Genomic DNA, 24,896 nt, shown 5'->3' with positions numbered 1-24,896 from the left:
TTTTCCTGCCCTGTGCAAATGCAGCAAAATCTAACCATCAATAAAACATTTAAAACACTAGATGCAAAAAAAAAAAAAAAAAAAAAAAAAAAAAAAAGAGATACAGCAAGATTGCCATAGATTTCTTTCACCTTGTACATTCCATCCAGCTATCTGCCTAATGGTTGTGAAAGACAACTGCTAAAAATAAAAAACTTTGTGGTGCAGACATAGTGGATTTGCCAGAGCCCTAGCCCTTCCTAATGGTGGAGTGCACAAATCCATCCAGTACTAAAGGTAATGCTGCTACTACTGGAATACAGGGTAGTATACCTCAATAATACTCTGAAATAATATGCTACACTGGGAAGAGTGATAACACAGTGGATTATTTCAGCAGTAAAGTATCTATCACAGCCAAGACCTGATGGAGCTGACCTGCAACACTTTCAAGAGCTTTACATAATTTAACAATCTAATGTATACACACTGCACATTTTCTGTGGTCTGCAGTTAATATAACTTAATATCAGGTTAAAAAAAAAATGTTTACAGAGCATTTGTCCTCATTTCACGGCAACTTTAATTTTGACGTATACAGGAATCTCCTGATGGGAATCCCCTTACATTTTTTTTACAGGATTCAAGTGCTTACATGTCAAAACTTAAGTCTGTAAAATACATCTATCAGGATTGTGCTGTAGTCAAATTAATGCTACAGCTGAAATCAATTTAAATCCAGCTGTAGGTTCCAAGTTTAGAAAACTGGCTCACATTCCATTACAGAACATAGAAGTGGGATGAGAAGGTCAGGAATTATTCTTGTGGTAGAGTATGGCAGTGACAACGAGTTTCCAGCCAGTTCTGCAGAGAACATGAGCTAACTCTTGGCGGTTTACAAAAGTCCTTAACTCGAATACAGGCTGAAGCTGCAGGGAAAACATACACCAATCTGTGTAAAAGTCATCAGTGCTGTTCTGACAATCTACAATGCTCTTACACACTATGACAGCCAACAACACAAGAAACATCGCTAGCTGGAGTAGCACAGAATCCCAGAAGATATCTTATAATTTATTCATGGCTGGAAAATCCTGCTTGAGCCATCAAGATCAAATTTTCACATTGTTTTAAAAGCCAGCAAACTTCAGTTAAAGCTGGTTTATATACAATGGCCAATTAAGATTTATAGTTTGTTAAACACATTAAATGATGCATACAAATGTTGGTTATACTGTGACAATTTTATTTCCTGTATTTTTATTACATAAACAAGTACATCTTGCTCCCTCTAGTGGTGATCAGTAATTTAGTTTAGTTCCTACAGGGCTTCCACAGACAGGAGAGGACAGTTATCTAATATAACCTTATTTGGTTTTTTTGCACTGTAATGTAACAAAACAGCTAATATGCAAATTAGGTCTGGTCTGCAGCCCCTTTCTGTTTTCCAGCACAGCAATTGCTAAAAAGGAAAAAAACAAAACAAAACAAAAACAACAAAAAAAAAACACAGCTCTTATCTATGCAAATGAGTTTGTCCAACACCTTGTGGAATTCTATCACATTATCTGAAGTAAATAGAAGCTGAAAGAGTGAGCCAATGTTTCTGATATGGTTTTAGTGTTGGAGAGTCCAAAGGAGCATTGCTTCTGTTTGTATTTCAGCTCAGCTTACGTCTTAAAATGTCACACACACAAGCACTTCTCTCCTGTAAAGTGCTTTCCAAATGTTATTGTTTTATTATTATATGTATTATATTAATGGCCCACAAGCATGGACAGTCCTAACACTGGCTTATTGACATGAAACGCATATTGATGAGAATAACCAACATGTAGCTGTCAGCACACATGACTTGACAGTATTCACTACCAGATTAAAGTTACTCAAGTTACCTTTGGTTGAATCTTGCAGAACCAAGTTCTCCAGGGAAAGCCATTCTGAGTTGAGCCTCTTAACAAGCTTATAAGCGTTTACAGGATGTCCAAGAAACCCCTCCGGATCATGAGTAGATTTAACCGTAAGATGTTCTACCTGGGATGCCCAGCTGAAAATATGAAAACAAGCCTTTATTAGTAGTCCTGAAAGTTACAGTTGAGCTTTGAGTAGATAGCAGCTGGTTATATTAGTTATTGGCGTATCACACGAACAGGAAATTCCTGCAGCTACATGCTGGGACTATTTTCAAGAGCATAACTTTCCAGCTTTCATCGGTTTGCATAAAAGAGGATCAACAGAATAAGAAAGACTCTCGGTTTTGTTTTGTAGCAGTCATGGTGCGTTGAATAGAAACATCAGAATGGGGAACTCACCAATTACTACTCCCAAGAGTTAAAAAAAGGCAATGAATAATTACAGTTAACATCCATGTATCAGTGAAATGTCACTTCTGGGTAGAGTGGTCCTTTAGCTCTTTGATAGCATAAGAGATAGGCTTCAGACAACAATATGAAATTCAATTAAGCCAACTGCAATTTGGGGATAGTAAAATCAATCCTAATACGGTGCATGGAAAATCAAGTGTTTTCATCCTAATGTGATGCAAATGGGTTATACGTTGCAGATTCACCTCCGGTTCTATTAAGAAAATCAGATGTTACATATTCATACAACACAGCTGTGCAATCTAGGGCTTAGTGAAAATTACAGCCCTACTACAGCAGAATGATTCATTGGGATCAAACCCCCAAACATAAAACCCATGCACGGGATACCTCAAATAAATGGCTGAACAGGAAAATGCTGCATTTACAGTCACTGAATCAGAACAAATCTCCGAGATATCAGTGTCCCACAAGAAACGTGCTGCATACGGTAGGTGTGTGTCTGGGGATAGAAAATGTTTCATTTACCTTTTTATTTTTTCCAGCCGTTCCTCTTCTTCTCTAATATATTCTTTCAGAGACTGCACAAGATCTCTTTCCTTGTATAATAGGTCTGTCATTTGACCTGTAGCATTAACAAAGTACATACATTACAATCCCAAGAAGAGAAACTGTACATTGATGTATACCTTCTAAAGCCACTGTATTAAATGGTTAACACTGTTGCAGCACTAGGGTCCCAGTTATCATTCTCAGCCAGGACACTATCTGCATAGAGTTTGCATGTGCTCACTCAGTTTGTGTGGGTTTCCTCCTACTTCCCCCCCCCCCCCCAAATACTAGTAAGTTAAGATGTCCCGCATCCCCCACCCTCCCCCAAAACTGACCTTATGCCTGGTTAACACAATGTAATGCTCACCTTGACATACATGTAAGGTTCCTGTCAAATCAACTAGAAATTTCCCGTTGTTCGGTAATTTCCAGCATGTCCGATCTGCTTCCAATCAATAAAGGGATCAATTTTGCGCATTACTGAATCTCGAAAATCAATCCAATTTCTTGATTGGAAGCAGATCAAACATGCTGGAAATGATCTAATAACAGTAAATTTCCCTTTGATCTGAAAGGAAAATTGCATGATGTGCACCCTGCATTAAGATTATGACCATAATAGAGATTAGATTGTGAGCTCCTGTAGGAAAGTTGAAGACATGAATCGTTTGGTGTTCTTCTGCAGAAATTGTCTGTGTAATATACTGTAAATACCTAATATCACCATAATATAAGCAACAAGGAAGGGGAGGGATTACACTGGCACTGTCAGTGTACAGCGATGACACATTTTTTGCAACAATAAAAATGTGAAGCCAAAGGAATCCAATTTAAATAATAAGGACACTGTTAGCAACATCTGAAAAACTTTATAGATTATTAGCAGCAGTAGTTTTACTCTACCCTGAAGATGAGTGTACTAAAGTGGACAGCCCATTAAGGGTTAGGAGGAGGGTTCTAGGAAATACATAAAAATCACTGCCCTAAAGATAACCTATGTCACGGCCCTATAAAAAAAATGCAAATTAAATGGGGTCTAGCCAGGTAACCTCTTCATAAAATTGATATAAGAAGCTAATACATTGGGAGCTGCTACTGTTAGCTATTTTGAAGCCTGTTACAACTGTGCTTGCCATAAAACGTCATATAATTTGTGGTGTGACAATTTTGGAAGTGGTGTTAAATCCCTACTGATAGACACATGAAATGTGTTGTCCTAAACAGATCTAGTACGTTCACCTGCTTAAATATCTTGCAGTTTTAAGGCCCGTGCACACGCTATGTTGATGTCCCACAATGGGGACTGGGACCTACAGTCGAACGATGTTCTTTGGCAATGTGTGGGGGCGGAGGGCCAACGGAGCGGTGCAGAGGTGATGCCATGTGGCGGACGGGGTGAGCTGCGAGAACAAAGCTATCGGCCATCGCTCAGTTAACAGCAAAAGATCTCCCGGGGAGCAAGACAGCAGTGCCATGGCGCTGAAGGACAGCATTACAGCAAAAAACCTCACTCCCCATCTCCCAACACATAGACGCATCACTCAGGCGAATAGCTTTATGCTCCATCATTGCATGAGTGAAGCTGGCAAACCTTATGTGGTGGCCAAGTGATAATTAGCTCACCCGCTGAGAGCTACTTATCGCTCTGAACTGAATATGGCTCTAAGTGTTTTGTTGCCCTTGTCCCATATTTGACTTCAAACAAGAACTGCAGTATAAAGGTCCTCCTCTGACCTCCCCACCATCATCCTCGGGGATTTCAATATACCCATCAATGAACCCAAGAACTCTGTTGCGACCCGGCTACTCACCATAGCCAACTCACATGGCCTAGTACAACACACCAACGCCCCCACTCACACTGCACGTCACACTCTCGACCTTATATTCACTAAATCCACCACCATTGCAGACCTCGACATCGCACCATTTCCACCCTCAGACCATTACCTTCTCGCCTTCAACCTCCTCACGGAAGGCACCTCCAAACTACCCGCCCACCCACCTGGTCGATGGCAGCGAGACCTACGCAAGCTCAACCCTGGCGTCCTTGCTGACTCCCTCCATGGCCTATCCTCCACTCTCCCCACCCTAACCTGTCCTAATCTTGCTGCAGCTCAGTATCACCAAATTCTCTCATCAACCCTAGAGAAAGCTGCTCCACCAATATTCCGCCGCAACCGACCCCCTAACCCCCAGCCCTGGCGCACTACCCATACTCGCAACCTCCAGAGGGAAACACGCGCCACTGAACGAAAATGGCGGAAAACTCGACTAAACCAGGATTTCCTACAGTACAAGACTAACCTGCAGCAGTTCCACACTGCCCTTGCTCATGCGAAGCAGGAATACTTTACCAAGCTCATCGGAGCACAAGCTTCCAATCCCCGGCGTCTTTTTAGCACCTTCAACTCCCTGCTTAAACCCACCCCCCCACCTTCTGTTTCCTCCCTCTCTGCCACAGATTTAGCCACCCACTTCACCAACAAAATAGTCTCCATCCGTCAGGAAATATCCAATCTTCAATCTTCACCTCCCACCTGCTCACAACCTACTCCTTCTCCACCCTATCCTCCCCTCACCTCCTTCACTCCTACTGCCACTGAGGAGGTCAACCACCTACTGCAGACTTCCCATACCACTACCTCCCCCCTTGACCCTATCCCTTCTGATCTACTTCAGCCTCACTTCACGGATCTGGCCCCAGTCCTTACTACCATGTTTAACCTCTCCCTATCCACAGGCACCTTCCCCTCAGACTTCAAGCAGGCCACTGTACTGCCTCTGCTCAAGAAACCCTCCCTCGACCCCTCGCTACCCTCCAACTACAGCCCGATCTCCCTCCTCCCCTTCGCCTCAAAACTCCTTGAGCGTCTGGTTCACAAACGCCTGACCCAGTACCTCAATGCCAACTCACTACTAGACCCACTGCAATCTGGATTTCGGCCTGCCCACTCAACCGAAACGGCTCTCACCAAAGTGGTCAATGACCTTGCCTTAGCTAAAGCTGAAGGTAAATACACCATTCTCCTCCTCCTTGACCTTTCAGCAGCTTTTGATACAGTAGATCATCCCCTACTCCTCCAGTCCCTCCAATCCATGGGCATTCACGATCTCGCCCTGACCTGGCTTTCATCCTACCTCTCCAACCGCTCCTTCACGACCTCCTTCAATGAGTCCTCGTCCACCCCCAACCACCTCTCAGTGGGTGTCCCCCAAGGCTCGGTCCTTGGCCCCCTACTGTTCTCCCTATACACATCCTCCATTGGCAAGGTTATCTCCTCCATGGGTTTTAACTATCATCTGTATGCAGATGACACCCAAATCTATCTCCACACCCCTGACATATCCACCACTACCATGGACAAGGTCTCCTCCTGCCTATCTGCCATCTCCTCCTGGATGTCCGCTAGGTTCCTAAAACTAAATCTAGACAAAACGGAATTTATGATCTTCCCACCCCGGTCATCCCTGGACCTCCCAGATGTGCAGGTCACTGTTAACCACACTACTATTCACCCTACCTCTCAAGCCCGCTGTCTGGGTGTCACCCTGGACTCCGCACTCTCCTTCACTCCCCACATCCAAAACCTCACAAAGTCCTGCAACTTCCACCTTCGTAACATCTGTAAGATTCGCCCTTTCCTGACCCCTGCCACCACCAAACTCCTCATCCATGCCCTCATAATTTCTCGCCTCGACTACTGCAATGCCCTTCTGTCTGGACTCCCTAAGACCCGAATAGCCCCACTGCAGTCCATCATGAATGCGGCTGCCAGAATTATCCACTCCTCCCATCGCTCCACCAGGGCGGCTCCCCTCCGTGAATCCCTCCACTGGCTTCCTATCCAGTCCAGAATCAGATTCAAGATATTGTGTCTGACCTACAAATCCATCCACAAAACCTGTCCAACCTACATTTCTGATCTTACTCAGAGATACACACCAAGCCGCTCACTCCGCTCCTCCAATGAACTTCGCCTGACCGTCCCCCGCATCACCCAGTCCCATGCACGCCTCCAAGACTTCTCAAGAGCCGCTCCGACACTATGGAACTCCCTACCTCCACCCATTAGGGCAGCCCCCTCTTTCAACACCTTCAAGAAGGCCCTCAAAACTCACCTTTTCACTCTTGCCTACCACCCCTCACAATTGCTCTAAACCCACAGCCGAACTCTGGTCCCCTACCTCTCGTGTCCCTACCTCTCCCTCTAGATTGTAAGCCTTTGGGCAGGGTCCTCACTCCTTTTGTGTCCTACCTGATCATGCACCTCTATTACTGTGCACCCATGCTATGCATTTGAGTGAACCTAACTTGCCTAACTCCATGCTCCCATCCAGTGACTGACTAAGCATTACCTTGTACTCATACTGTGCTGTGTGATCTGGTTTTCTTGTATTCCTGTATTGTCATATTGCTGTTTGTCACCCCTAAATATTGTCTGTAACCTAAATTAATGTCCAGCGCTGCGTAATATGTTGGCGCTTTATAAATACAACAAATAAATAAATAAATAAATAAAGGTCCAGAAGACAAGCCCTATCTGTACAATAGTATAAGATAGAACTTTTATTAGTCACTTTAACAAAGGTCAAACAATAAAATCAAAGAAATGGGGGGGGGGGGGGGGTTATTTTCTGATCCCCCTTCACTTGTTTGATATACAAAGGGATTGTTGGTAAAAACCAGTATTAAAACGTGTCAGTAACGTAATACACTGCACTCTCTCAGAAAGAGTTGTACTATGTGGGACACAAATATCAGACAACTGCTGCCCCAAGGTATAACACAGTCAGGTGAAAAAGGTCTATATAATGGTTATGTATATATTTATCCGCAATGTTGCAGTCATCAAATTAAAAATGAGTTTATATTTTTAATTTAAAAAAATTACTGTAGATTTCTCAATTTCTAAATTTAATATGGAACCTTTGTTCTATTTTTTAGTAACGGTTCGAATCTCGGTTCTCCCTATTCAGTAAGCCAGTACCTTTAACAGTAAGGAGTCCTTGGGCAAGATTTGCTAGCACTGCAGGGAAGCCTACTGAGCGCACCCTTAGTTGCTGCAGTTCTCAAACGCTTTGAGCCCGACCGGAGAAAAGCACTATACAACTGTCTGAATAATTATTATTGTAGAATTATTATTTACATTTTACACATCATCCCAAGTTATTCAGATATGGAGTTGTGTCATCATTACTGGCTTCAAGTGCTTGTCTGCTATCACGATATATAGTAGACTCGCCAATATATGCATTTTCATCTGGATTTAAAGTAAACCGGAGATCGGTCACTGCCACGCTCCCGCCGCCGGCGTGGGATCGCGACAGGGGGAGCCCACGCGGCCGGACTAATGGGGTATCTATCAATGGCGAAGGACCGATTAGCCTGAAGGGGGCTGGAGGAAGCCCCAGGTATTTATAAATATTTATTTATTTAGACTGTTCTCAGGTACACTTTAAAAGTCCCCTGGATCTAAGCCCTGACACTCTCCATGACCTTCTATTGAATCTCCCATTTGGACCTGGGGGAGGTTAGCCCACAGGCTGTGCAGTTGTTCCTCTACACCAGGGTTGCCAACCCAATTTCTAATTTTTGACGGACAAAAGGCCCAAAAAAGCAGGACACACAAAATTTTGGACGGACAGGGGGCGGAGTTGTGTAAGGGACTACAATGGTCCTAAAAGCCCTCTTACTAAGATGTTAAGAAAAACAAAAAAGTTTGCTTTCCTAAAACAGAAAGAATTTGTGATAATTCAGGTTGGAGTGAGCTCGAGATGTCTCCCAGAGCAACACTGCTGAAAATATGGGAGACATCTCGAGCTCACTCCAACCTGAATTATCGCAAATTCTTTCTGTTTTAGGAAAGCAAACTTTTGTTTTTCTTAACATCTTAGTAAGGGGGCTTTTAGGACCACTGTAGTCCCTTACACACTCCAATGAGTTCTGGGTCACCACGAGCTTGCTGGTTAGTCTGTATTTATATAGCACTGACATCTCCTGCAGCACTTTACAGAGTACATAGTCATGTCACTGACTGTCCTCAGAGGAGCTCACAATCTAATCCTACCATAGTCATAGAGATCATCCCCTGTACATAAATAAAGGCTTGCGGCTAAATGGCCGATGGCGGCTCGCAGGCTAAATGTAAACACAAGCGGAAATAATCCGCTTTGTTTACATTGTACGGCGCTGCTGCGCAGCAGCGCCGTAAGGCAGATCGGCGATCCCCGGCCAATCAGCGGCCGGAGATCGCCGCCATGTGACAGGGGACTTCCTGTCACTGGCTGCACAGGACGGATAGCGTCCTGTGCAGCCCCGATCACCAGGGATGAGCAGGTAGGAGAGGGAGGGGGGAATTTCGCCGCGGAGGGGGGCTTTGAGGTGCCCCCCCCCCCCCCGCAACAAGCCAGACAGGAGGAGCGATCAGACCCCCCCTGCACATCATCCCCATAGGGGGGAAAAAGGGGGGCGATCTGATCGCTCTGCCTGCCCGCTGATCTGTGCTGGGGGCTGCAGAGCCCACCCAGCACAGATCACAACAAACAGCGCTGGTCCTTAAGGGGGGGTAAAGGGTGGGTCCTCAAGTGGTTAAAGGAGAACTGTAGAGAGAGGTATATGGAGGCTGCCATATTTATTTCCTATTAAGCAATACCAGTTGCCTGGCTATCCTGCTGATCCTCTGCCTGTAATACTATTAGCCATAGCTCCTGAACAAGCATGCAGCAGACCAGGTGTTTGTGTCATTTTTGTCAGGTCTGACGTGATTAGCTGCATGCTTGTTTCTGGTGTGATTCATACTACTGCAGGCAGATAGCTCAGCAGGACTGCCAGGCAACTGGTATTGCTTAAAAGGAAATAAATATGGCAGCCTCCATATGCCTCTCACTACAGTTCTCCTTTAAGGAGAGGCTTGCTTCAAATTATAGTGGTCAAGTGTGCCTGTGTGTGGGGGAGCACTACACTGTGATTAGAGGATAGGCTACAGGAGCTCAGTGATGCCGACCCCAGCTTCTACAGCAAATATAACTTAATAGGAACTTTCTGATCCAGCTGGGGGAGAAACTGCAGAGTAGGAGAGGTGATTTGATTCAGCATCAGAACAGAGAAGCAGTGCACAGCAACCAGTGACAGGATGTCTCTGAGGCAGCACATATGCTCTGCTGCAGAAAGTAAAAGTGCATTGCTCTGACAGTAAATCACCTCTCCTACTCTGACTTACATTATTCCAGTTACCTGCTTCCTGGGGAAGAAGGGAGACTGAGGAAGATGGAGAAAACCTCATACATTCCCTGACTAATTGACACCCTGTCCTGACCGACTCCCTGACCCTTCCTTCATTTATCTGCAGTTCAGCATGCCAGGCCACATTCTTCTTCAGTTCAGACGCACAAACTTTCCAAGCTGCTATGAGTGATGGAGCCATGGAGGAGCCTACCTGAATGACTGAGTCTGAGGGGCGAGGGATGGCTGATGAGGGCGGGAATCTCTGAAACACACACGTTCCAGGCAGAGACGTGGAGAATAGCTGCCTGTCTCCCCGGGGAGATAAGTCACAGCAGCTCCTCCTGCAGTGCAGTCTCCCTGGAGGAGTCTCTGCACCCACAGAAAGACTGGTGATCAGAGTCCAGGCTCAGCACTGCTGTGCTTGCTTCAGACGGGACCACAATTCAAGTGCGCGCTGAGAAGCGTGTGGGGGGGTGGGCTGGCTGTGCACAGCCTCAATTGGCAGGAGAGAGACGTCATGCAAGGCTGCCTGTCACTGATTGGAGGGAGCTCAGGGAGGGACAGAGCAGCTCTTCTGGCTCAGCTGCTCAGTGATCTGCGGCTTTCTAAAGCGAAGTGCGCATGCACATCAGGATATCTTAGAAAATTACACATTTTAAACGGACGCCTGTTGCAAAGTACGGACAAGTACGGACACTGAGTTTTGGGGGTCATTAGGACGGACTGTCCGTCCAAATACGGACGCTTGGCAACCCTGCTCTACACAATGGCAGCAACTTAGTTGAGTGTGTGTGTATATATATATATATATATATATATATATATATATATATATATATATATATATATATATATATATATATATATATAACCACCTCAGGTCAGCATGCTGAATATCCGGCTTACATCGTTATTAATGGGCAGGAAATCGGGGTGAGACACCAGGGGCCATATGCAATTCACTTTTTCTACTAAGTTTTCTCCTTGGTGATATAACACTTTACTAATAAAATGCTTTTTAAGCCACCAGCAAGCAAGAAAATACTCTGAATAATTTTGGCAGCACATTTTTCACCTACTTTTTAGTACTTTTCAATTGCAGAGTACTTTATATTTGTTTTAAACAGAAGATGAAAAATTATCTCCTAGGAGAAAACTTGGGAGAAAAAGTGAATTGCATATGGCCCCACATCTCCAACTAGTAATGTAAGAAGAAATGTTTTGTCCTAAAGCAATGTACTTAGTCATAAACAGATGCATATAATGAGCCTATGTCCAATATAAAACAACCACCTGCTGCATTACTATGCCTGTAATTTATCACAGCTTAGAAGAACTTGATCAGAAAATGCAATATAAGCCCAGGCTGAGATTTAGGAAAATGTTAAAAATAATTCACAAAGTAAAATGTGGTGAATGATACTGGTCAACACACTGCCAGTTCACTGCACTGTGAGCCAGAATAAATAAAGCTTACATTGGAATAGCATCCTTGTGACTCTTCCAATATGGCATATATGATATAAAAATATCTGCCACGTTACTGTCTTACGTGGTTGTTTCCAATTTAATTTAGACATTACCCGGTCAAATTTCATATTAAGTTAAGATGACCAATAATCAATATTTAGGTTTTCTAGAATAGACTGCAAATTATATAGATGAGCTTGTAGAGTTAAATTGTGAAGGTCCTGCTAAGTTCTTTAGAAAAAGTTCTACAACCATCACTCCCACTGAACCTGCAAGTTATAATTATATAAAAAAAAAGTATGAGAATGCCTTTTAAGATTTTTGTGCATCATGGGATGAACTTTCAAAGTAGCAACTTCCTTCCTTCTGCCACGCAAAGCGCTTTTTGTTGTGACCAAATAACCCTTGCTTACAAGGGACTGTTTGTGGTGTGAGTGCAGAAAGGGCTTTGGAGGTGATCTGTGGGTTTTTGCCTATAACCATTCTCAAAATCCTTCACATATGCTTCTCCTGATTTTATTTGTAGTCTGCCAGACCTGAGTTGAACTGAGCCTGTGGCCTTCCTGATTACATTCTTTAACGTGCGTACACAGATGTAATGTATGTCGCCCATCGGGGATCGGGACCCAATCCCTTTGGGCAACATCATTGGGCCGGTCTGTACAGATCTGTAGTACCATCCAAACTGAGACAAGAAGCAACACAGTAGTCTTGGGATAAATATAAGCTTGTTTGCAGTTGTCTATCCTTACCGAGCTTGCTTCTGTGAATCATGATTCTAAAGAAATGGCGTATGTTTTATGTAAGGAGGTAGGTGGTAAATTAAGGAGGTGACTAGAGTTTGCTTTCTGATCACTGTAATGGCCTTTTAAGAGGAAGGATTTCATATACAGCTTTAGTATTGCACATAACTGTAAACATTACAAGTACTTTCTATCCTGATGCTGTATACTGGTATACTTGCAATCTCAAGTAAATACGGTAAGAGCAAAGAACACTAGATGCCAGATGTTGGTTATGGACTGTCTGCAAAAAGTATCATGAAACAAGGTCTTTAATATTATTTTGGTAATAAAAAGGAACTTTACTGAATACAATGAACTTAAAATTAAACTTTTTTCAATATTACTTTATACATTAGTCAGTTTTTACCCATTATAAAACCTTTCCTCTCCCTGATTTACATTCTTAAATTTATCTCAGGTGGCAAAATCTTTACTGCTGGCAGGTGCATCACTGTGGAACGGATTCTTTTATGTTCCGAAAAGAGCCAAAACAATGGTTGGTCTCCCAGAGTACACTGGGAGAAGGCGGCTGCATAATAAAAAGCCTAGGCTAAATACTACTGGGAGGGCAGGGCTACATACCAATATATACCGTATACTATACAACAATATAAAGATATAGGAAGTATTTCTTATGCAAACGCCAGGATAATTAACATAAAAGTGGCTATCCTGGATAATTTACTCCATACTATACATCAAGCAAGTCCCTCTTTAAAGACCTGCCACTTAGGACAAATGTAGATAAAGGTCCACACATACAATTTATGATGCAAGTGTGTATGTAGCCACAGTGATACTGATTATGCAGGTAAACACTTACCTATAGATGTGAAGAACTCTGCTTGGACATGCCATGTGCACGAAAAGCTTGTGAGAAGCAAAGATATGCCAATGATTGTCATCTTCATAAATACAAATGTAATCTAGAAAAATATTCACGTAAAATAATGATTACATGGCTGGAAAAGATAACAGGTATCACAAATTAAGCATGTGTGTGGCTGCTGGATTAAGGAATATATCATGCACTTTATAGATCCACAGTATTACAAATCAATTCATTCTGTAATTTATGCAAAGTGGCATGTACATCTGTTAAAAAAATAATAAATATATATACACACACATACATACACACACACACACACACACACACACACACACACATATACATACACTGTATATATATACACACACACACACACACACACACACACACACACACACACACACACACACACACACACACACACACACACACACACACACACACACACACACACACACACACACACACACACACACACACACACACACACACACACACACACACACAGTGTATTTTTTGTAATGTGGTTTGAAAGGTGGCTGAAGGCTGTTTGATCTTGTAATTATGGTTTACTGTTTCATGGGTTTTAAAAGGCCTGAATTAGGCTTCTCCTGCCTACTGTATATAATATCAGCAATGCAATGCAATTATACCTAATTGGAACCCACCCACCTTAATGTCTCTAGAGGTGTCACTCAAGTCATATAATTTTTAAGGATCAAAAACAAACAAAAAACATCTTAGGAAATTTTGAAGTACACATGAACTGATGTGTGACATAAGGAGATACACGTGTGTACATATGGAAGTACATATGGAAGTACTGTATAGAAGTTCTGAACTATCGAACATTTGTATTGTTATTTTATTGCTGTGCCACACTATTTAGATACATGCATACTAAGTATGTACAAAACGTGTGTATATTAAGCAATATGAACATGTACAGTAGTGAATCTATAGTGGTGAAAAAATTCCCTCAATTGGCAGTTCAGAACATCTATAGAAGAAACTGTGCTATTCAGGCACAGTTCCAGCTGAACTCCAACACTCACGCTCATAAATCCTTCTCAGAGTGGAACTCTACAGATATCAGGTGTTTTTATTTTTTCCCTACCACAGGCTAGGTATGCAGGTATGACAAGGAACACCACTTGCCTGAACCCCTGAGCTTCTGGAGAATAAAGCAGTTTTTTTTCATATAATTTATTGAAGTAGTAAGAATATTTCCAACTCTAAGGCCTCTTTCACAGTGGGACGTTGCATTTGATGTGACGTTAAAGTCGCACTACGTGCCCCTAACGCAGCGCATGTAGGTTATGAAATTAGACGTTATTTTGCACTGCGTTATGTGTCTCTTGGTGTGCAGTTTTTATCTCATACTGATGGAATGAAAACGGTGCATGTGTTACATTAAGGGCTCTTTCACACTAAGACGTTGCGTTTTATGCGACGTTAAGGTCGCATAACGTGCCCCTAATGCGTACGTGATGCGTAATTTTTGACGCATACGGATCGAACGAAAACTGCGCATGCGGCACATTTAAAAAAACAAAACACATTACTGAGCATGTGCAAACAGTCTAACGCAGAGTATAACGCACAGAACGCTGCACTTTCATCTAACGTGCAACGTTATAATCCAACTCAACGTGGGCACTGTGAACAGCCCATTGATTTTACATTGCTGTGAGTTGGGCTGCGTTACAGGCTGCTGTAACGTCGCACTGTGAAAGCAGCCTTAAAAAAAATAAAATTACTGAGCATGTGCAACACACAGAACACAGCAAATGTATTGCTAAACGCACAGCATGCAGCATTTTCTAAATATTGCTACACGCTACACACAACGCAATGTGTGCACTGTTAATGTCGCACAGACTTTGTATTGCTGTGCGTTAGTCTACGTTATAACATTTTATAAAGTCCGAATTTAACGTCCCACTGTGAAAGAGGCCTTATATCAATTCCAATACAACATATCATCATATTCTCTTCCTCATTTTTCAATTTTACAAATACACTAAAAAAAAAAACTCATAAAGAAAAAGAAAAACCACCCTCTACACTTCCCCATCCTCAAATCCGTATCTCTAAAAAAAAATCCACATTATAAGAATTCTTTCTTAAAGATCCCCCCCTTCCATTACCCTCCAAAGTACTACAAAAAATTATAAACACTTCTTTTTCAAATTATAGAAAGCTCCTTCCCCTACATCGCCACCATATCTCCATATTCCTTAGTATCTTCAAATCCATTCCATTTTCCCCATTTAACATTAAATGCTTTCGATCTGTCCTGCTGCAAAGCAATCTGATTCTCCATACTCTTCACCATATTAACCCACAGAACCCTTTCATCTCCACTTAACTGGGATTAAACTTTTAGCCGCAATCAGGAGCTGAGGAACAAAAGATCTCTTATATTTACCATTAGATCCATGATCCATGCAGTAATACCTTTACTGGGTCCCAATCTCCACAATCTTCCCATAGTTTCTTAATACAATCCAACAAACCCTTCCAAAAACCCGATAATACTGGGCAATCCCATACTAAATGCAATAAAGACCCCCTTTCTCCACACTCCCTCCAGCATCTATCACTCTCCCCCTGGAACATTGTAGCCAGCCTATCCGGTGTTCTACCCTAGGTTCTCAACGTGTGGTACGCGTACCCCAGGGGGTACTTCTGATGGTTCCAGGGGGTACTCAGGCTTGATATATTTAACCAAGAATAACAAATTTAGAGTTTTAGAAAAAGATAAATCTTATTTAAAAAGCCACAAATTAGTGTTTTAGCTAATTAAAAGCAATAGTAAATGCTTGGAAATGGTTTAGAACCAATTATCATGTACTACGATTGAATATATATTTGTCAAGGGGTACTTGTGATCATGTTTACTATGCTAGGGGGTACTTGGTGAGTACAAGGTTTTAAAAGGGGTACATACCAATAAAATGTTGAGAAACAATCTATACCATCTAGTCAATAATTTAAAATTAATTTCCTTAATTCTAGAACTACGGTAACTGATGTAGCATGAGCCAAAATACATATTTTCCTTTTCCACCCATCATCTAAAGAGATGCCAGTGTCCTACTCCCATCTATTCAAATACTTAGGAAATTCTCCCTCCCTCAATTTATTCAACTCTTTATACAAAAATGATACCAGATGCATGGGAGGAGCCTCCTTCACAAATAATTCCTCAAATTCTGATAATTCAATACAAATGGAAAGATTTCTCCCCTTCGTCGCCAAAAAATGTTTTAATTGATTATACCTCCAAAAATCAAAAGGAAATTGACCGTATTTTTCACGCAGCCAGACTAAAGTTTTATTATCTCTCAAGATCACACCTCCCCTCCCACTCCATGATCCAGAAAAAAAAACCCTTTCTTTCTCTGGCAGAAAAAAGAAGAATCCCCCCAAAGGAGTCATCAAGGAAATTCCCTCAGACCCTCCCCCCCCCTTTATTAACTACATCCCACACCTTACAAAACATTTTTTACCTACGAGGGTGTCCATCTTGGTAAATCTCTAAATTTTCCGTGGAGCCAAAAAAACTTTTGCCAAATCCAATCCCACCAACTCCTTTTTAATATCTACCCACCTCTTAACTCCACCTCCATACGTCCAATCAAAAAGTCTTACCAATACACATGCTCTATAATAAAGCTTCAAATCCAGAAGCCCCAACCCCTAATCTAATCTAAGATAATCTTGAAGGCTTCTTCTGCCAAACAAACCTAATAAAGATTGATTTAAGAGATCTGAAAAAAAGCTGCAGGCACACAAATTGGAATCATGGACATACGAAACACCAACCTAGGCAAAATATTCATTTTAATAATATCTATACACCCAAACCATAAAAACCCCTTTCCACTCCGTCCCTTCAAGTCTTTTTTTAATAAAACCTAATAATGGAAGATAATTCAGGGAATATAACAGGAAATGAAAAGTTACTTTCTACCAAATTCAAAACTTCTGCTGTCAATGACACACTCAGTGCTTCAGATTTATTCATATTCATCTTAAAATTTGAAAAATTACCATCTCTCTCAATTTCCTTAACCAAATTTGGCAAAGACACCAGAGGCTCCGAAATATAAAATAGAATATCATCTGCAAACGGCGATAGCTTATGCTCCTCACCCCCAACTCTAACCCCATGAATATTCCCGACCTCCTAACAGTACACAAAAAACTTCCAAGGTCAAAATAAAAATAATCGGCGACAAGGGGCAACTCTGTCTCGTTCCATTTGACAAGGAGAAGGCATCCGACAGGGCACCATTCGCTCTAACTCTCACAGTTGGATTAGAATAAAGGGCACCTACCCATTTTAACATACTCTCTCCCAATCCCACAAATCTCAAAGTGGCCATAATAAAATCCTAATTCACCCTGTCGAATGCCTTCTCCGCATCCATCGACAACACCATCATAGGAACCCCCTTCACCAAAGACCACTTAAATAATGCCATCGCCCTTGCCACATTATCCCTCCCTTCTCTCACTGGCACAAAACCTACCTGATCTCCTTTAACTACTAATCCTAACCATGGCTTAATTCTCTCAACTAAATTTTTTTTTAAATTAAACAAAAACCTTTATATGCAAATTCAATAATGATATAGGCCTGTAACTTTGACATAAAGCCAGATCTTTTCCACTCTTGTGGATGATTGTTATATGGGCCTCTAACACATCTTTGGGCATTACTCTACCCTCCTTAAGGGAATTAAAGAATCTACACATAGGTGGCACTAACACATCACTGAAATTGGAAAAGTACTGCTTTATAAAACCATTAGGACCAGGTGACTTACCCACCTTCATGGCTTTTATCATAGCTAACACCTCCTCCTCACTAATCTCTTTTTCCATTATATCGGTTTTCCTGTGATATTTTAACCATTCCCAATCCCTCTAAATATTTCCACATCCCTTTATCAAAATCCCTAGATCCATTTTTCGGAAGGCCATACAGTGAAGTATAATACTCCCTAAAAACATTTGCTATTTTGTGTGCCTGCAGCTCGACCCCCCCCCCCCCCCCCCATCATCATTAATCTTAGGAATATATGCACTATTCCTTTGACCTTTTAATGCCCTTGCCAACCACCTCCCACTTTTATTTGCATGTTCAAACCATTTGGCAGAATAAATTCTATTTTTTCCCTAATAGTTCGAACAATTTGATACTTGCCCTATCCAAACTATCTAGTGCCTTCTGATCTAATTAACCCTTATGTTCTAATTCCAAATTTCCTATTTCCGATAATAATTCTGTAATTTTACCATTATACTCTTTTTTTGGGGGGGCTCCCAAGGAAATAAAGACTCCCCCTTACCAGAGCCTTATGGGCTGACCATACTATGCCCTTGTCCATACCATTCAATTCATTGACCTCGAAATACTCCACTAAAGTTTTTTTTTAATCTCATCTTTAACTTCTATATCATCCAAAAGGTTGCAATTGAGTCTCCAATGCCAATCACGCCTATTTCTTACCATCAAATCCAAATCAAGCCACACATGCCCATGATCTGAATTGGTTATATTCCCAATACCCGCTTCATTTACTCTATCCAAAAAATATTGACCCAAAAAGAGCATGTCTATCCTTGTATATATTTTGTGCACATGCGAAAAAAAGGAATAATCCTTCACAGAAGAAAAAAATGCTCTCCATAAATCTATAAGATGGACACTCTGAAAAATCTTTTCGATAGATTTATTAGCTACTGCCGTAATACTCCTGGAACCAGATGACACATCTGTTTTAGGCTCAGAGACCCAATTACAATCCCCTCCAAAAAACCAAACATCCCTCTCTGAACCCTCTCAAGTTGTTCAAGCACTAATCTAAAGAAAGTAGCCTGTTATTCATTAGGCGCATAGATATTAACAAAAGTATATACTTCTCCCATTAATTGACCTTTCAAAAAGATAAATCTACCCATCTTATCACACTTTTTATCCAAAAATACGAACGGACACGCCTTACTTACTGCTATTGCAACTCCTTTAGCCTTTTTAATTGGAGAATTCGGAAAAAAAAACACTTCTCAAATATGGACAAGGGCATACCAGGCATCTTATCTCCACAAAAATGAGTTTCCTGCAAGAAAAGGAGTTTGGGGTTTGAGTCTATGCAACTCCATCCATAATTTTCCCCTCTTAACTGGAAAACCAAGACCCTTTACATTATACGAGAGGATGCTTAAATTATCACCCCTCTGAGACATCAAATACAAACTTCATTGATTGTTTAGAGGAGACTAGAAGGTGAATAAAAAAAAAAAAACAACCACAAAGAAAAAATAACATCCAACAACAAACAAAAAGGCAAAACGACCCAATTGTCCACTCAGAACACCCCCCACCAGAGAATCCGATTCTCTTTGTCTCCTCTCCCTAAGAGACCCCTCCTAGGGATTTGAAAAGGCACAGCAGCGTACCCCCTCTCCCCACCAGGAAAGCGCTCAGCGACGGGGACAATGGAGTAATGGAGATCCTGAGGCTTCCTTAACTTAGGGCTCAATATTATGCAGGAGAACAGAGGCGCCAAAAGGATAAAAGGAAGCTAAATTAGCTTAAAAACCAAATTCTTGGTAAATAGAGGAAGTAGTGGTGGACTTACCTCCTCCAAGTAGACACACAACGACTGTAGTACAGTCAATATATTTTATTTATGAACTCCAAATATGCAACGCGTTTCGCAGGTTTGATCCCGCTTCATCAGGCAATAACAACGGAGCAATAGCATATGTGGTCAGTAGAAGAGCTAGGCACAGAGGTGCGTTTTTTGCTGCAAATTCGCATGCGATTTCGCATAGGTACCCATGTTAATTCACACAGGCAGTGACATGGTTAAACTCGCATTACCCTAACCTATGCGAAATCGCATGCGAAATCGCAGCAAAAAACGCATGCAGAATTGCACCTGCATGCGATTTTGCCTGCGGTGATTCGCCGCGATTCCGTAACGCACTAGTGGAAACGAGCCCTTAAAGTGGTCTGAAAATTTGACATAACATTCGATAAAAATGTGTTTTCCTACTTTTTATTACTCGTACAGTTATCATGTTTGCTTTTGTGCACACGTAATATTCTGTTTACTAATTACATGTTTCCAAAGTTTAGTTTTTCTTGCCCTGAAAGCTGGCATTGCCTTTTTTCTTTTTCTATTATAACTGCTTTCTATTATATATTAAAATCTTCTAATGAGCTATTCTGAACACTGTGTGTGCCTGAACCAGAGACAGTTTCTCAGAGAGAAAGTGCTTTGTTTAATCATTGCAGTGATGTTCTGCTACAATTTTTTTCTGGGATAGTAGCTTTCAAGCTGTGAGGAACGTTTTAGAGCAAAGAACAAATGCTGACTTTCAGACCACTTTAAAGAGACACTGAAGCGAATTTTTTTTTTTATGATATTATGATTTGTATGTGTGGTACAGCTAAGAAATAAAACATTAAGATCAGATACATCAGTCTAATTGTTTCCAGTACAGGAAGAGTTAAGAAACTACAGTTGTTATCTCTATGCAAAAAAGCCATTAAGCTCTACGACTTTCAAAGTCGTGGAGAGGGCTGTCTTCTGACTTTTATTATCTCAACTGTTAGTGAACAAATTTCTTTTTCTCTGCCAGAGGAGAGGTCATTAGTTCACAGACTGCTCTGAAAGAATCATTTTGAATGCTGAGTGTTGTGTAATCTGCACATAATATAGAATGATGCAATGTTAGTAAAAAACACTATATACCTGAAAATAAAAATATGAGAATATTTTCTTTGCTGCTAATCTTCTAGTAATTATTCATAGTACCCAACCAATTCATTATATCATATATATTTTTTTCGCTTCAGTGTCTCTTTAAGGTAAGTATCTGATTTTGTACCCAAGCTTTGGGTACACTTTAAAGTTAAAGTATGTTACGGCCAGAACCCGAAAGCTTTGGGATCTGGCCGGCCAATACCCAAACTGGCCAGCTATTGGTGCTCCAGTATAGGTTAGTCAGGTAGGCGCCTCCACTACTGGTAGCCAGCATAGTTGCCCCCAGGATAGGTTAGCCAGGTAGGTGCCTCCAGTATAGGTAGCCAGTATAGTTGCCCCCAGTATAGGCTACTCAGGTAGGTGCCTTCAGTATACAGTATGTAGCAGTATAGTTGCCTCCAGTTGCCACTTTTAAAAACCGCTAGTGCTTTAAAAAACGATTGGCTAAAAAAAATCACATCCCTCTGGTGTGATCCATCCCATTCAAATACGTTAGCCGCTAACGTATTTGAATGGGATGGATCACACCAGAGGGATGTGATTTTTTTTCTCAAACGCAAACGCAGCATTTCTGCTGATTTCTCAGGCGATTCAGCCTCAATATTAAGTATAGGAAAGCGGAAAATCGCTCTGAAAAGCGCTAGATCAGAGCGATTTTCCAAGCGTTTTTGGTACAAAACAAGTACACTAGCAGTTGTACTGTACTTTAACCACTTCACAACTGAGGGGTTTTACCCCTTAAACACCAGAGCAATTTTCACCTTTCAGCGCTCCTTCCATTCATTCGTCTATAACTTTATCATTACTTATCGCAATGAAATAAACTATATCTTGTTTTCTTCGCCACCAATTAGGCTTTCTTTAGGTGGGACATTATGCCATAAATTATTTTATTCTAAATGTGTTTTAAGGGGAAAATAGGAAAAAAATGTGGGGAAAAAAATTATTATTTTTCAGTTTTCGGCCATTATAGTTTTTAAATAATGCATGCTACTGTAATTAAAACCCATGAAATGTATTTGCCCATTTGTCCCAGTTATAAAACCGTTTAAATTATGGCCCTATCACAATGTTTGGCGCCAATATTTTATTTGGAAATAAAGGTGCATGTTTTTCAGTTTTGCGTCCATTCCTAATTACAAGCCCATAGTTTATAAAGTAACAGTGTTATACCCTCTTGACATAAATATTTAAAAAGTTCAGTCCCTAAGGTAACTATTTATGTATTTTTTTACTGCAATTTTTTATTTTTTTTATTACAAAAAAAAATAAAAAAATTGGGGAGTGTTTGAGGTAATGAGTTAATTTTTAGTGTAAAACTAATGTATTTGTATATGAAAAATGCTTTAGGATGGCCACAGTAACTTTTTGTTTATGCGACCTGCAAGCGTAGGAAGTACACTTGCAGGAAGTCTTGTGAGTCTGGGAAACTTTTTTTTTTCCACAATGATCACTGCTTCTCATAGAAGCAGCCGATCATTGCGGGGGGCTTAGATCAACGAACGGGGACGGTTTTTCCCATTCGTTGATCTCCGGGCAAGCAGGCGGTGGCGTGCACGAGAGCGGGAGTGCGCGCTCAAGCGAGAGCACGCACACGAGCGAGAGCGCGCGCACAAGAGAGCGGGAGCGTGCGCACAAAAGAGCGGGAGCGCAGGCAGCGGCGGGAGGTGCGGATATCTCCGTCCCTGGGGGTGAAAGGATGGAAAAAGGGACAGAGATATCCGCACCTATGGGGGGTAAAGTGGTTAAAAGAAAAATACACAAAAATGCTTAAAGGGACTCCGAGCAGTGCAGAAACTATGGAAAGATGCATATCATTTTAAAGCTCTCTTTCTCCTCTTTCCAATGATATATAAACCGCTGCCCTACGCCTTTTAGTTTTCGCTATTTTTGCGATTGAAATTGCTGCGGCCGCGATTTCAATCGCGAAAATAAAGAAAACTAAAAGGCGTAGGGCAACGATTTAGGTGTCGCCAGAAAGAGGAGAAAGAGAGCTTTAAAATGATATCCATCTTTCCATAGTTACATTGTATTACACAGGACGACTTTTTCTGCTGAATGGAGCTGCTGACACTGGGGAAAGTGTCGTCCTGTGTAATACAAGTAACTATGGAAAGATGGATATCATTTTAAAGCTCTCTTTCTCCTCTTTCTGGCGACACCTAAATCGTCGCTCTACGCCTTTTAGTTTTCTTCATTTTCGCGATTGAAATCGCGGCCGCGGCAATTTCAATCGCAAAAATAGCGAAAACTAAAAGGTGTAGGGCAGCGGTTTATATATCATTGGAAAGAGGAGAAACAGAGCTTTAAAATGATATGCATCTTTCCATAGTTTCTGCACTGCTCGGAGGCCCTTTAAAAAAATCACTAGGTGTATTAAAAAAATCGCTAGGCACATGCCTAGAATCGCCTTGAAAAATCACTTCAAAAAGCACTGAGCGTTTGTGATTACGCTAGTGCTTTTTGGTGTGCACTGGCCCTCTTTTTTTTCCTGATACTATACAAGCATTGACCAATTCAATTATGGGCTTGGTATACCCACAGTTTCACTGAGTCTGTGGTTTTACAACTCCTTGTCTGAATTGTAAGCAAACTTACACTAATGTGTCGGTTGTTTTAAGTCTCATTATGTAAAAAGTACATACATTTATATTGGCACAGATTAGAAACTCCATACTTACAGTAGCTACAAGTGTCACAATCTCACTTAACAAGCTGACACATCATTGCATTCCAGCAGTTCTAGAGTTTCGTTTAGCTTTTAGGGACAACAAAGGGATGATTTGCATATTCAGCAGTGTTGCATTGTGGGACACCTTATGCTCACTCCAACCTGAATAGTTGCAAATACCTTGTATTTTAAGAAGGTTAAATTCTGAATCACACCACACGTCCCCCTTGTGGTGAGGTAAAGTTTAAGTTACATAATTTGTGGGTTGAAAAATGCTATACAAACTACCAGTAATAGCCTATAGTCCTTCTCCAGAGTAGCAGTGCTACAGGATCTTCCTGAGCACACACAAATCTATTCATAGCACAAGTGTTAGAGAGTGGAACTTTAAGGTCCAGATGTTATGGTATCGTACACCTGAAGCACAAATTCTATTTGAGTGTTCCTGATTGCTGCTGGAGGTACCAGGCTGCAACAGGTAGCCTTATACATATTGCATGGAAACTGCACCAAGTATTCTTGCACATATTGCATGGGAATGCCCTATGATTGAGCCCTACTGGAGATAGACATACAGGTTAGTCCAGCAGACTTCAGGCTTAAAACCGCATGATTTCATTCTCTCTCCTACTGCTTGCAAGAAAAGTATTCTTCCCCACTTGGTTCTGGAGTCAGAGGTTGCAGCTTTGTGGAAAACCTGAACTAGGTCCACTTTGAAAATGTGGCTGAAACAAGTGGAGAAAATAAGACTTGGAGGAATTGATCATCAGGACGAGGATGATAAAATCATGCAGATCTGGCCCTGTTGGCATGAGATCAGGTCCTCTGCTGAGTACACCTAAATAATGGGATAAATATGTATCAACTTCTAAGTAAATCACTTCCTTTCCCTTCTCCCTCTTTCTCTTTTTGCTCCCATCTTTCCACATATTCTTTCCTTTAATTTTCCCATTCTATTACTCACTTACTGTATACTGTTAAGCTACTCTCATCAAAGCTTTGTAATGTGATTCTAGAATATATATGTGGGCGATTTATCATTGGATTCAGAACCTTGACTGAATGATGAGTATCTATTTTACAAAAATATGGTACTACAAAATTGTTGTGCTTACTCTTTGGATGTTGTTCTATTTCCCATATGCTCCTTTGGATAATTGTTTCTCTCTTCGAATGTACAATGTTAATTGTACAAAAAAAAAAAAATATCCATCGAGTTGAACCAGATAATATGAGTTGAACCAAGCCCTAGCCTGCACCCTCAC

General features: G+C 41.3%; 1 protein-coding gene across 11 annotated transcripts in view; it reads right to left on the bottom strand.

Moving 5' to 3' along the window:
- The window catches only part of P4HA2 (prolyl 4-hydroxylase subunit alpha 2), a 634,411-nt gene that overhangs the window by 61,577 nt on the left and 547,938 nt on the right, over positions 1-24,896 (bottom strand). For all 11 annotated transcript variants that reach the window (XM_068277452.1, XM_068277451.1, XM_068277450.1 and 8 more), the window contains 3 exons: positions 13,162-13,264; positions 2,832-2,928; positions 1,875-2,026 (listed from right to left, as the gene is read on the bottom strand). In XM_068277452.1, the coding sequence (XP_068133553.1) occupies positions 1,875-2,026; positions 2,832-2,928; positions 13,162-13,264 (352 nt within the window). The remainder of the gene's footprint in view (positions 1-1,874; positions 2,027-2,831; positions 2,929-13,161; positions 13,265-24,896) is intronic.

Source organism: Hyperolius riggenbachi, chromosome 3 (assembly GCF_040937935.1).
Source record: "Hyperolius riggenbachi isolate aHypRig1 chromosome 3, aHypRig1.pri, whole genome shotgun sequence".
Taxonomy (NCBI): Eukaryota; Metazoa; Chordata; class Amphibia; order Anura; family Hyperoliidae; genus Hyperolius; species Hyperolius riggenbachi.
This window is presented reverse-complemented; position numbering and strand designations above follow the sequence as displayed.